At 37.1% G+C, this 13829-nt stretch overlaps 1 protein-coding gene across 5 annotated transcripts in view; it reads right to left on the bottom strand.

The window, feature by feature from the left end:
* abr (ABR activator of RhoGEF and GTPase) overlaps window positions 1–13829 on the bottom strand; it is a 121211-nt gene that overhangs the window by 70710 nt on the left and 36672 nt on the right. For 4 of the 5 annotated variants that reach the window (XM_055043360.1, XM_055043361.1, XM_055043363.1 and 1 more), the window contains exon 2: window positions 7694–7860. In XM_055043360.1, coding sequence (XP_054899335.1) covers window positions 7694–7860 — 167 coding nt within the window. Of the gene's footprint in view, window positions 1–2184; window positions 2489–7693; window positions 7861–13829 lie in introns of those variants that run through there. The other variant, XM_055043364.1, reaches the window with a different exon arrangement.

Raw genomic sequence — 13829 nt, 5'->3', positions numbered from 1 at the left:
TTTTTGTTAATGGAGACTGAGAATCCATTTAATTTTTATTTTTGGTTGTTTTGTTTATTTCGTTTATCAGTTCCAGTGTTAATTGTTCTTTTGAAAATAAAGTGCATCTATCTTTGGCAGGAAATCACATGCATTATTACATCATTTCCATCAAATCAGTTTAAAATGGTCTTCAAACAATATTATCGTTTATCGCAAAAACTTTTTTGAGACAATTAATCGCTCAACAAAATTTGTTATCGTGACAGGCCTAGCAATAACTGGTAATAATGTCATTTTGAGACCATTTCCAACGATATAGTAATAATAATAAAGGAAAGTATACACTCTCAAAGATAAAAAAAAAACAATTTGAGAACATTTAACAATGGAACTAGGAAACATTTTAAATATCAAAACAAAACAAAAATCAAATAAGAAATATTTAAAATGAAGTCTCGAAATAAAATTACAGTTAAAAACATATCAATCATTCAGGTAAGATGGGAAAAACAGGCAAAAAGTGCCAGTTAGGACTTTTGTTAAAGAACAATGCAACTAACTATTTTGTACTGGTTGTCAATTTGTATTACTTTCAAAATGTCGACTTTTCAACGATATGTAATATCGTCATCCAAATGGAAATTATCGAGCTCATTTTAATCTATTACGCAATTCATTTATTTATTGCTTAGTGTGACTGGTGCGATTGCTACTACAACATTCTAAGCATTTTTAAATAAAGATTTGGTGAAATAAATCTGTAAATTTATTTTCAGCTTTTCAGAAATAAAAATCTGAAAAGTGTGGCGTGCATTTGCATTTAACTTCGCCTGAGACAATTCTCTGATACCGTTATGTAAAATCTACCTACATAGTAAATAGTAAATAGAGTCCACTTGTAAGAAATTTAATCTCAGGTTATTGACATTTGAAGCTTCTAGTATTTCACAAATGACTGGTTAGATTTTTTTTAGATGCATCAGCATACAGGGAGCTGAACACAAATAGATTTTAGCTTCTAGATTTTTAGTTGTAAACAAAATACTGAAAACATTCATCATTTTCATTCCCCTCCACAAGTACACACTACTTTGTGTTGGTCTGTGACATTAAAATGTATAAGTTTTTTGTTGCAGTAAGTAATTTATCATTTCCACTCTGATGATTAATACTTTGTTTACAGTGACATTCAAATCCATTTAATGTGTGGTTTCAGTTGTGTGTTTTTTATTTATCACCTTTGCTTGTTATGTTTTATTTTAGATATTTAACATGTCTTGCAGTTCGACTGATAAGTGTTCTTTACAAAATTAAAGCTTATTGGTCCTTAGGAGGCCAAACTTTCATTATTATTCCATTATCAATACATTACTTGAAAATGATCTCAAAACAAGATTAGTATCATTTATCGCCATAATTACCAGGACAACTTATTGTGACAAAATGATAGTACGTTTAAGCAGTATGAATACTTTTGAAACGCTGCAGGATGGAATTTAGACCTGACAAATGGCTAAACTTGCTAAAGTGCAGGAAAGGGCTCACTTTACCTTTTAAATGTTTAATACATCGTAGAAAGTTGGAAGGAGGGAAGAAAAAAAAAAGGACAGGAAGAAGAATATTTTCCTTCTGCTGTACAAAGAGCTACTGTGTAGCAAGGCCAAGATGAGAAATCCAGAAAGCAAGGAAGTATTTGTTTTTTCCCTCCCCAACACAGAAGGATTCTCCATACACGCTTTCCTTTTGCAGCCCCTGAGCTCACTGGTTGAGATAACAGAGCTGATATTGTGGCAGTGTGAGACAGTTCAACTGCAGAGCGGAGTTCACACACACACACACACACACACACACACACACACACACACACACACACACACACACACACACACACACATCGACAGAAGTTAGCTTGGGCAGCAGAAATCAGAAGTGTTCAAAGAGCAGCAGAGTGAACCGACATGTGCTCCAGAGGACCTGCTTTGTTACACACACACACACACACACACACACGCACACACACACACACACACACACACAAACGGCTGTGGCACAGATGTCTCACAAGCACAAAAACAAACACATTGACGCCACATCGTAAGACGACTCCAATTTCAGTTAGTCTACGAGTGGATCAGCTTTCCAATGTTTGCATCGCCGGCGTGTTTTTCCTGCATCCGGCTGTCCAGCGCCGCCTCACCTCACCTTGAACTGTTTATGTATCGGAGTGATGAGGTCCAGCTCGCCATCTCCATACTCAAACACCTCGTCTTCCTCCTCCAGCACCTTGTCCAAGTAGCTCAGCACTTCTTCCTCTTCCTCCTCCATGGTTCCTTCTTCTCCTGTCCGCTATTTTGTCACCTCCTCTCCTCTCTCTGCTTCTGGATCAGGGCCCGCCTGGACACATCAGGATTTTCCCTTCGGAGCAAGTCGTCTGGACGCCGACAGAGTGAGGGAGAGAAAAGGAGAGAGGGCCCCGCCTACGCAACCCCACCCCCTCTTTCCTCTGCTGGGCTTCCTGGTGTTTCTGTGTGTTCAGTGTGTGTGTTGCAGTTCCACCTCGGTCGATACGGTCAGCTCCTCCCCACTCCACCCGCCCCTCCTCTCACAACAAACGCTATCCAGCCACTTCCTCGATGGCTGCGCAGGCCGGTTCTCTTTAGAGTCAACGGTGGGACACTCGTCTGTGTTCTCTTCTTTTCTTCTTTATTTCAGCCTTCCGCTCTCATCAGTCGAAAACCACTTCCTCATCATAAAGCACAGGTTCTGTCTTTCTCGCATGGGTAAGCCCTGAACAGTGTTTCTCCTTTGGTCATCGTCTCGTGAGTGGACTGCTCAGAGCCCTCAGAAGGTTATTTTGTGCTCATGTTCATATATTCCAAATTGAATCTTTCCACCTGATTGATTTTTGTGCTCAACAGGATTTCTGTAAATTAGGCAGCAAATGTTTAAGGCTAATTAAGTTTAAATTGAAGATTTCGGATGTGAATGAATTGCGCAAAAATACATTTAAAGATTACTTATTTTAACAGCTTAGAGGTCCTTCAGTGACAAACTGCTGCATCCTATGTGCACAAATGAGAAATATCACACCTCCTTCCTCCCAGCAGATGTTATGACATTTAACGATCACTGTTCACCACAAAACTCAGACTCGTTAAGTGTTTACGCCGCTGCAATCTGTCTCATTCTGCAGTTTGTCCCATTTCAGATAACACCACTGCTGTCATTTGCACAGTATTTTTTAGTTTTTGCAGTCTGTTGCTGTTTTCTCCCAACAAATACACACATTTTGAACACTTTTTTGAAGTTATCCCACTCAGATGCCATTGATTTTATAACCTTTAACTTTTCTAGTTTAAATTGATCTGTTTTCTTTCTTGGCACTGATACAAGTGTTAAGTATGTTTACTCTCAGTCTACAGAGCTCAACAACTTTGCAGTATATTGCAAGCGTTATATTTATAATGGCCGTTTTTACTCGATGCTTCAAAAGGCAGTTCTCGTTGAATATAAAATCATGAACGTCGAGAATATAATTAGGAATTTAATCAGAACTTTGATTATAAAGGTGTTTTGGCTTCCCATCTGTGAACTGGATATTCAAATACTGTGAAAGATTGTTGCTGAATTTCCTCAAAACGCAGTCAGTGTTTTCATGGATGGTGACCCCCGTTTGGTGGCAGCTGCTCAGAAGCCATTTAATGGAGAAATTTAAGTAAAATGCCAAAAATAAACAAACCAAAAACAACTAAACAAACCCATAAAAATACTCAAAAGAAGCTTTCAATGTGATGTCATCAGATGCTCTTTTTAGAATTAAGCAGTAGCCAAAAAGCTGACCATTCTCTTGTTTCACTGCTCAAAGGCCGTCATGTTGAAGGTTTTACTTATTTTTTGTGTATTGTCACTGCTTCTGCAAAGCAAAAATTCAAGATGATACCATAAATGTCAGCCTTACTTTATAAACCAAGCACTGGGAAATATGAATGCTAGCTAGTCTTGTGTTTGTAGCCTATATTTCAAAGTCAGCACAATTTCCAGCCATTAATGTGACGGGTGAGGATTGTTAAAGAGAAGGAAAGCAGACAGAAAACGACACCAGAGTAAGACAATGGAGAACCAGTGATAAATAGTGAAGATAAACCAAACACAAACTTTAGAAAACTCACTGTTCTGTTAGGAGAATATAAATATGTGCACATTTTATTCATATTTATTCATGCACATCATACTGCATATATGTGCTATAGCTGGGAGCTGTCAGCTTTTGTGAAAGGCTCTGCAAATTCAGCAGAAATAGAGGCCAACTTAACAAGCATGAGGAGGAAGAAAGTGAAGAAGCCTTCAGGCACACACATTTTCTTCTCTGGCCTTGCTGTTGTGTGGGAGATGCCGACTATGACAGGCTATGTAGCTCACACACAACAATTAAGAGTTTTTTTTTTGGTAGCACTTTACGTGATGGGTTGTGCATAAGATTGACATGACTGTCATAAACATGAATGAGGTTTTATGAATGTCTGACTGTTGTTATGAAGTGTCATTTGGTAAATAATGATGGTTTTAATGCAAAGTTGCTCTAACGGTTGCATTAAAAGTCCATTCAAAGTGCCAATTTTGCATTTTAAGTGTCATTATTTACAAAATAACACAAAGTTGACACTTCTAGTGGACTTTAAATGCAACTTTTAAAGCAACTTTGTTTTAAAAGTGTCATTATTTACAAAATAATACAAAGTTGGTACTTCTAGTGGACTTTAAATGCAACTTTGTTTTAAAAGTGTCTTTATTTAACAAATGACACTTCATGATGAAAGTTTTAGACATTCATAAAGCCTCACTCATTACAGATGTTTTATTATGTTTATGACAGTGACATGTCGATCTTATGCACACCCAGTCAAATAAAGTGTTACCTTTTTTTTTTTTTTACACAAATTGCACAAAAGTAAAGTCATAATTTTTCTTTTCTTGAAAAATTACAAGAATTTGTTAGATTTTTTTTCCAATCAACTCCAAAATCCCTGAAGTAAAAGCTTCTGAAGACCAAAAGCTGTTTTGTTCTATTTGTTTTTAAGACAGTTCTGGTTTGCCACCATATATCCGATATATTCTTGAAAGTTTCATATTTCAATAAATAATAATTTTCCACATCTTCTGCTCTTACTGTTGCTTACCACTAGATGGAGACACGGTTCTATTTCAGTGAATAAGCAGACCGACGCACCAGCAAAAGTACACATTTGAATAATAAGCTTAATAATTTATGAATTAGCTCGATTAAAAACACTTCCTAGATGAGGACCGGGGGTATTTATATCGCAGTGATTACACAATAATGGTGCTTCAAATCTATGACAACAAATTGAATCAAAGACACAGAGCAAGTACTAAAATTTAGGAAATTGAAACCACAGATAATAGAGGAGGAAACAATAGAGAAATTAGTAAATACAGGAAGGTAATCTTATTTTATTACACTGGGAAACAAACTTTATTCCTCCTGTCTTCTGAGGGAAGAAACAAGCCACTCATTCATGTTGATACTGTTGAAAAGGGCTAAGCTAGTAAGCTAATCCTATCCTAAACACCCTTTAAGAAAATCAGTTTGAGGCTCCAAAAAACATGAGACTTCAACCTTTGTTTCTCTACTTATGTACCACTTCTTGTTCGTCTGTTACATAAAAGCCAAATAAAATATCTAGTTGGACCTTGACAATGTGGAAAAGTTATATGTTGTGAATAAGTTCATACTGTAAAACAACATTCCTAGAGACAGGTAACGATCGATGCCATGGACCCTCGGTCTCAGTTAACACATGTATTCTCTAATTTACACTGGCAAATTGAGTCCATCTGTTTCAGTGGTCCAGTGCTGAACCACAATAATTACAGGACACCAGATAACACACTAATAGGTGATTATAGGTGATTATTGGTCCTGGAGTGACATGATCACCAGGTCAAGTTACCAACACTAGAGGATCAGAAGGAGAAAACTGTGCAAAGACTTTTCTCAGAAGCATAAGGAAATATGTAATAGAATTCTGTTGAGTTTATAAATACAATAGTACCAATTCAAAACTGCACTAGAATGACTTACTATCTAAAATATTACCTAGTGAAAGTTTTTATTTATCTATTTTTTCTAATGCTGATGATGTCACAACGTTCCCTGGACCCATAAGAAATCAGGAGAACTTTGTAATAAAAAACCCAACAACTTATATTTAAATGTAATGAGAACATCAGGCACTAAGAATTAAATGCATTTTTTCCCCTAGAAAATAGCTGCACACAGGAGCACCAACAGACCTAAAGCTGAAACAAATATTATTGAAATCGTCTTCTAATTTAGTAATCGATTAATCGTTAACTGGCGTATACGGACTCCAAAAACTACGGCCTTTAATAAAAACAGAGACAACACCCTTAGAGCAGCAATTAAGCCAAAGCTGTACGAAAAACATATGCATTAATGAGAAAAAAGACCCTCGTCTGTAAATATGTTTTAGCCAAGCTACTCCACAAGTGATGTAGTTTTAGCTTCATCTGGTTCAGATTTACTAAGGGAATGCATTTCAGGCAATAACATGTTTGTTTTCTCATCATAAAAAGTTATAACAATATTTGTCTAATATGGTGTAAAATATGCTTAAGTTGTTAAATGAAAAATCTGCAAAATATCTCCTTTTTTTAATCAGATTAATTAATAAATCATCAGAATGAAAGATGGATTAATCGATTACTAAAATAATCGACCAACAAGCGAAATCACTGGCTTGTTTTACTGGAAGGTTGATCATTTGAGTAAAAACAGGTCAGTAAATCCACAAATTCAGGAAAGAAAAAGAAAAAAATAACCAAAAAGACTCCACAGAGCCACATTTTTGAACTTATGCAACATATCAAGCACCACGGTGAGAACTAAACACAACTTCTCATGCTTGGGTTGAGTTTATGTATTTACCAGAATTCAGTGATTACCGTCAAAGCCTATAACAGCCCTCAGTTAATCTAATCTTTTCAGCTGAATGTGTGGAGCTGACACAGAAAGAGGAGCTGCCATCAATCACCTCATATTTAGAACAGATCTGGGAGCTAAGAGCCTTTAATCAGATGTTTGAGGGAAAACGAGGATGAAGTGCTGCAGGATGGATAGCAACGTTTATTTACACAGGAAATGCTGTCATCTAATTAACGGTGGAGTTTCTAGTTGCACGCACTGCTACATACCAGTCTTATTGTATCTTTAAAAAAAAAATAAAATAAAATCACTCACATATTTCAGGTCATGTCTTTACTCATTCATGTACGAATGTTTTGATTTAAATATATTCAGTAGATACCAAACTACCACGTAATCAATTGGTAGTTTGGTATCAATCAGTAGCAATTTACCCTCCTGTTACTTCCTGTTCTGTCATTTACATAAAGTATGTACGTTGCCCTGGAAAATAATTTTTACCCCTTTAAGTTTTTACATTCAGTCCCACAAGATTAATACTTTGTGTGACTGACAAACACAGAGACCCAGTTTCAAGTAAAAAAGGATCCCCAAAGCATGATTCTGTCACCACCAAGTATCCCTTAACGAACGGTATGATCATAGTGTATAAAACCTCACTAAACGCCAGGGAGTATGAACAGTTTTCCCAAGTCAAAACATTTGTCTGACCCTTGTTATGTGTATTTCTGTGCCTCTTCTTACCTCCAGAGGTGAGGGGGAGACCGCCTCACCATCAGGCCCCTGAGACACACACAGCTGGGGGGACATGGTGGGCGATTCGTCTATGTAGGGCAGCGTCTCGGAGCTGTCCTGGGACTTGCCGTCTTCGGCTCCGTCCCCCTCGTAGCCATCTGTGTTATAATTGAAGTCTGTATGTGGAGGGAGAAGGAGAAAAAAGGTTTATAATCACACAGGTAAAAATGCACATTTTGACCTGACTTTCGCCAGGAAAACACAACACAATCTTCCATGAAAATGTCCAAATAATTAGGGCATAAATAATGAAAGTCACTGTGCATGAGTCTCTGTTTTCCTGATGGATGATAAGGTTATAGGCTGGATGGCTGGATTGCTTTCCAGCTGCTCTGACACAGGAACAGTGCAGGTCAACAGTTCACCACAGAACAAAGGGATCACTTGAAGTTACAGGTATCACTTTCCAGCCACTTATACAACTTCAAGCAATGACTTCTTATACTGAATAACAATTTGCTGTGAAAGCGTTGAGAAAAAGCACCTAGACCCAAAATGAAAATGTTCGTTTCAGACAGAGCTCTAAAAATATGAAATAGAGTTGGAACGACTAATCAAAGTCACTGAGATTAATCGGTTTTTGAAATAGTTAATTTAGTAATTGATTAATCGTCCACCCTCAGAGCAGTATTTAAGCCAAACCAGTACAAAGCAACCTATAAATTTTGCACCTAAGTTAAAAACTTCCTTGTCTGCAAATCTGTTCTACCCCAGATCTTTGCCGAGGATTGGTGGATCACCAAGCTCCCAAAATGAAGGAAGTCTGGGCTGATTTATTTTTCAACAAAAGTAAATAAATTATTGGCAACTTTTAATGCACTTCTAATACTGTATAAAGAAGGCTTCAGTGGTTAAATAAAAAATCTGCAGATTGTGCCAATTGTTTTCCACGATTATTTGCAGCCTTATAAGCAAAAACTACCAAAAGTCCAAAGCCGAGGGCAAACTTTAACTTCGATGGATCACAGAATCACAGACACAAAGTCATGTACTAGACTTTGTGTCAGAAATCAGGTCGAAACTGGTGAACACTGGCAGTCAAGCCCTGAGTCGTGGTGACAGCTCTGGTGGAAGGGAACATCGCTGACTGTGAAATCACTCCTGTCCTGCTGTCAAAAGAGCAGCAGCAAAAACAAGACGACTTGAATAACAACTAGATTTATGTTATCAGCTGATTTTCCCACAGAAACTAGCACATTCCTTTTCAAGCATATTTTTTTTGTTTTCTTTTAAGACAAAGAGAGCATTCTTATGAAACTTGCTCTTGTTTTTGGTTCACATTTTGTTAGCTTATTATGTTTAGTTGGATTTATTAACTTGTATTGTTACTGTGTTTGTATTTTTTGTGCTGTGTTTTATCAAAACAGGTCTCTTGTAAATGACATATTGACTCTCAATGAGACAACCTGTATAAATGATTGTGGGGGACTCAGACCCCACTGGGACAATTCACATCATGCAGTTAATGTTGCAGCTCAGCTGGACATGCAGTCTGTGACATGTACCTCAAGTCATTAGGCCCACCTGTCAATCAGAGCCTCCATCTCTAAGCTGCAAGCTTGTGTGTGTGTGATGATAATTGAGAATTCAAATCAGGACATGATTTTCATGCAGCTGTCATGCCTTTGCAGAAATAGCTCCATTCCGTGAAGCGTTGCAGGAAAACACGAGTGGAGCGTTAAGTATTAAAGTGAGGAAGATGCTGACATGCTGATCAGAATCCAAATCAAATCTATTTTAAATCAGGCAGCCATCATTGCTCTTTATTTTCTATTTGGAGAAACATCTGTAGGACACAGAGCCCATTCAGAAATGCAGCTCCAACTGCGCCGAGCAGAGCTGGAGTGCATACAGTAGACTAGTTTACTTTATCCATCTCTACCGTTATGCATATTAGCTATTTTGTCTTTCTTGGTGTTAAGTGTGTGAGAGTCTCTCAGAAGGGCAATTTGGCATGTGATTGGTCAGTCTTTCAGCTCATTAAATCTGCTTAGCAGTTTTAATGACACACAGGGAGAGAGGGTGGAGGAAGTAACTGTAACTATCTTTTGCACAAGCCACTGCTGCTAATTTACAGAAACAGCTCAAGATTAAAATACCTGCTCAACAATGAAGCATGGATTTTCCCATAAGCATTTCAAAAAGTTTTTTTTTCCAAAAGTGCTCTGAAATAAAAAAAAAAAAAAAAGAAAAAACAATTCCATAAATGATTGTCTTCAAAATTTTTGTGTGATCATTTTGTGTTCCTGTTTGAGTTTTTCCATCTGGTCCTATTCATGACAGCTATGATCACTAAATATACTGAATTCTAGAAGTTTTTCATTTTCTGCATAAACCAGGTTTTCTATCGCAACCCATCCATTTTCTCACGCAGCCATTTTATTGTCACGAGTACCGACTACAAACATTATCCTAGATCAGAGAAACATGCAAATAAAGAGGAAAAATAAAACAAATACAGGTGGGTGGACTCTGATTGTCTGAGCTCTCTGATATGATGTCACCAGAGCTTTTTTGTGGAGACTGAAAATTCTGTCTGTGTTTATTTTATAATCGTGCGACCAGATAGAGATTTAAAGAGGAGGATGAAACTGCCTTTCATCACCATGTTAGTTGTTTTATGATTTCATTTCTCGACTCCTGAGGTTTACAGAATGGAGAATATCACTTCCTCTCATCAGAGAGCTACATTAATGTCACTTCACTGTTGTATGTTTAATGTTGATGTTGATATGTCGCTGCCAATCAATAGAGAGAAAATGTTTTAGAGGGTAGCCTGTTCTATTTGGCCATCCATGTCTGCAGGATTAGACTGGAATAAGATCAGAATGGAGCGTGAAAGAGTCGCAGATCACACAGAGTACGAAGAAATGGCCTTCGAGGAAAGCAGGGCTGCAACTAATCATTTTAGTAATCGATTATTCTGACGATTAATCAGATTGAAAGAATTCTCTGCAGACGTTTCCTTTAACCACATCAGCCTTTCTTCTGCAATATCAAAAATGCAACAAGATAATTAGTTACCTAAAATGCAATTGTAGCCTTCCTTTAGTGTACACCTGATCACTTGTAGTAGAGAATGCATCTGCAGCCAAAAAATACTCCTAACATGGATAGAAAACATTTACAGTTAACGTTTTCTTTAATCATAAATGCAAAATGCATGTAATTTTTGTAAACATTTGGCTTAATTATAGCTCCAAGTATGTCATTACTTCAGCAAATGGCCTTTTTTGAATTTTTGTACTCCAGTAATCAATTAATTGAATACAAATTTTGTTGACTATTATTTGAATTATCAATTAATACCAATTAATCCGGTTAATCATTTCGGACCTTGAGAAAAGTGAGGCTTATTTTACAAAATCTGCACAGCAATTCAGAGTTGGTGACTGTACATTCTATTTGGCTTTCAGACATGCACGCAAACACACAAACACACACACACAAACACACACACACATTTAGAAACAACAGCTAAACAAATAGCACATTGCCACACATCATCACTAGTGAACAGAGAACGAATGACGCACACAGCCTCAAAGAAGAAGGACGTAAGTGTTGCAGCAGGTTGTCTCTTCACTGGCAATTCTCCGTTGTACAGTTAGGCAACATTATATCCCCCACTAAACACGCACACTGCAACTTCTGAGTCTGTAACTGAACGATGAGTTGATACAAAACCCAACGTGTGTGGCCTGCCGCTGAAATAGTGATATGAAAACTACAGCCTGCGTGGTGCTTCTCCGTGCAGAATGCTTGCACTGTTTCAAACCCTTGAGCCAGCACTTATTCAAAGGAAGCCTCTAGTGGTTTATACAACAACGTGTTGTAAACACACATCCGTGAAGAGCCGCTGCTGAATAGATGACGTAAACTGTCATCTATCACTCTTCATTTGCATATGGCTGACCCCTCCCAGCTGGTTGGCAGACAGCATCCTAATCAACGGTCCGTAACAAATACTGGCTTACAAGTACATGAATTAAAAATACACGTGAACTGCCTGCATGATAAAGGTAAAACCAAAACTGGAGGTGTGAGGTAATCCGCTGCTAGAAAGAAATATAGCTGTTAAATTATACCTCGATTTGTTACTTACTAAAACATTTTCAGGAGTACTTCAGCCAAAATTGTACAAAAACATTCTGCATTTAAGATAAAAAAAAAACCTCTGTCTGTAAATAGGTTTTCCAGTTAGATTCACTCAGTTCAAATGAACCAATGAAATGCCGTGTTATTGCTTTTTAGGCAATAAAATGTTTATTTTTGTTGTTTAAATTAATTTAATAAATTGTTTATTTGCATCCTCTCATGCATTTCTAATACTGTAAAACCAAGGGCTGAGTGGTTAAATGAAATATCTGCTGAATGGGCCAATTTTTTTATTTGATTAATTGTCAGAATAATCAATTCATAAAACAATTGTTAGTTGCAGCCCCACTTGGACTAAATGAACTTATACAGCCCTCATACCTTGTCATAATCACGTCTTGTTTGATCTTCTTATATCTTATGTTAAATTCCTTAGAAAGATATCAGAGTGAGCTAAAAACTAGTAAAACCAAAGATGTGTGTCTTTGTTCGAAGTGAGATGTACTATAAAAAATGTATTTGATGGATTTTACACCAAAGTCTGGCTAGTAAACTTAAAGCTGACCAGCACAAACAACGGTTATTGTTAACTATTATATCCTGGTTTGAAAAAACAAAACAGAAAAACTTTGCCCTCCAACTTTTAATAAATATGCAACTGTGTATACAACTGATATGTTCATCAAAACAGTCCTTTATAACGGTGAAACAGGGCGCTTATTGTCACTCAGACTTCCCATGTAGTTTATTGTTAATAATGTAATATTTTGTAGCAAAGTAAGCAGTGTCTCTGCAATTAACATGAAACGTCTCACTAATGTTAGCAAAGTTTTCAAAGCTGACCTTTTTGAGACGACCCAGTAGACACAAATTTTTGCCATATTATGCCATCGGCTGAACAAAAAGGCAAAAACAAACCACTGTAGACCAAAAAGAGAGCTTTGAGCAAGATACAAATCACATATCCAACGCCCACAGCCCGATGTGCTAATAGGGGGACTAAGCTTTACTAAATACAAGCTTTCAGTGAAACAGGAAAATGATGAGAGGACTAATGGTTGTAAACACAGACGCTGTGTCAGAGGCTGATGTGTAACTACAGTATTGGGTAATTTACATGTAGGTTTGAATATGTTTAATATTTTTTGAAGGGCAAAATCCAATGTTGATTTTGGTCATCACTGATAACAACGGAAGGCTTTATTAAGATGAAAATGCGATTACAAAGTCAAAACTGACCAAAAAATGTAAAGCAAGGGTTGTAAAACATTTCCACTCCTTTTAACTTTGTTCTATGTCGTTATTAAGCCTGTCGCAACAAGCAATTAATTGCATGATAATTTCCATTGTGATGATTAATATTTTTTGAAGGGCAACTTTGTTTACAGAGACATCATAATCCATTTTATTTATGGATTCCATAGTGATTTTTAAATGTGTTTTACTTACTATTTTTGGATGCCACATTCTGTTTTTGATATTTCAAATACCTCACAGTTCCAGTGTTTAGTATTCAATAAAAAATTTAAGATTACTGGTGGGTGAACTTGTATTATTATGTCGTTATAAAACAGATTACCTGAAAATGGTCTTAAAACAACAATGTAACTTATCACAATAATTATTGGTGGCAACAGTGGTAGGAGTTTACGCTGCAAGAGGTGGGTTGCCAGTTTGATTCCCGCTCCGACGACTCTGGATATAATGCGATAAAATGTGAAAGAGTTCAATCACAGATTGTAATCCTGATGAATCCGTCAGTATTACAGCGGTTTTGTAAAGTTGCTCTTCCCACAAGAAGCTTTGGGAAAACGGGGCCTGCCTCTCTCTGTTACCCAATACTCTCCCTCTGTTACCCAAACCACAGATACATGCTCTACACAATTACTCCTGGGCTCTGCTGTGAGTCAGATCAATGAGGCTGTTATTGAGGAGTGGCTCACACCAGAAAACCTTTTAAACTAGGTAAACACACACACACACACGC

This window comes from Poeciliopsis prolifica, unplaced genomic scaffold, assembly GCF_027474105.1.
Source record: "Poeciliopsis prolifica strain line A6 unplaced genomic scaffold, Auburn_PproV2 SCAFFOLD019, whole genome shotgun sequence".
NCBI classification, from domain to species: Eukaryota; Metazoa; Chordata; class Actinopteri; order Cyprinodontiformes; family Poeciliidae; genus Poeciliopsis; species Poeciliopsis prolifica.
Note: the sequence above shows the minus strand (reverse complement) of the source record. Positions and strands in the feature narration are given on the sequence as shown.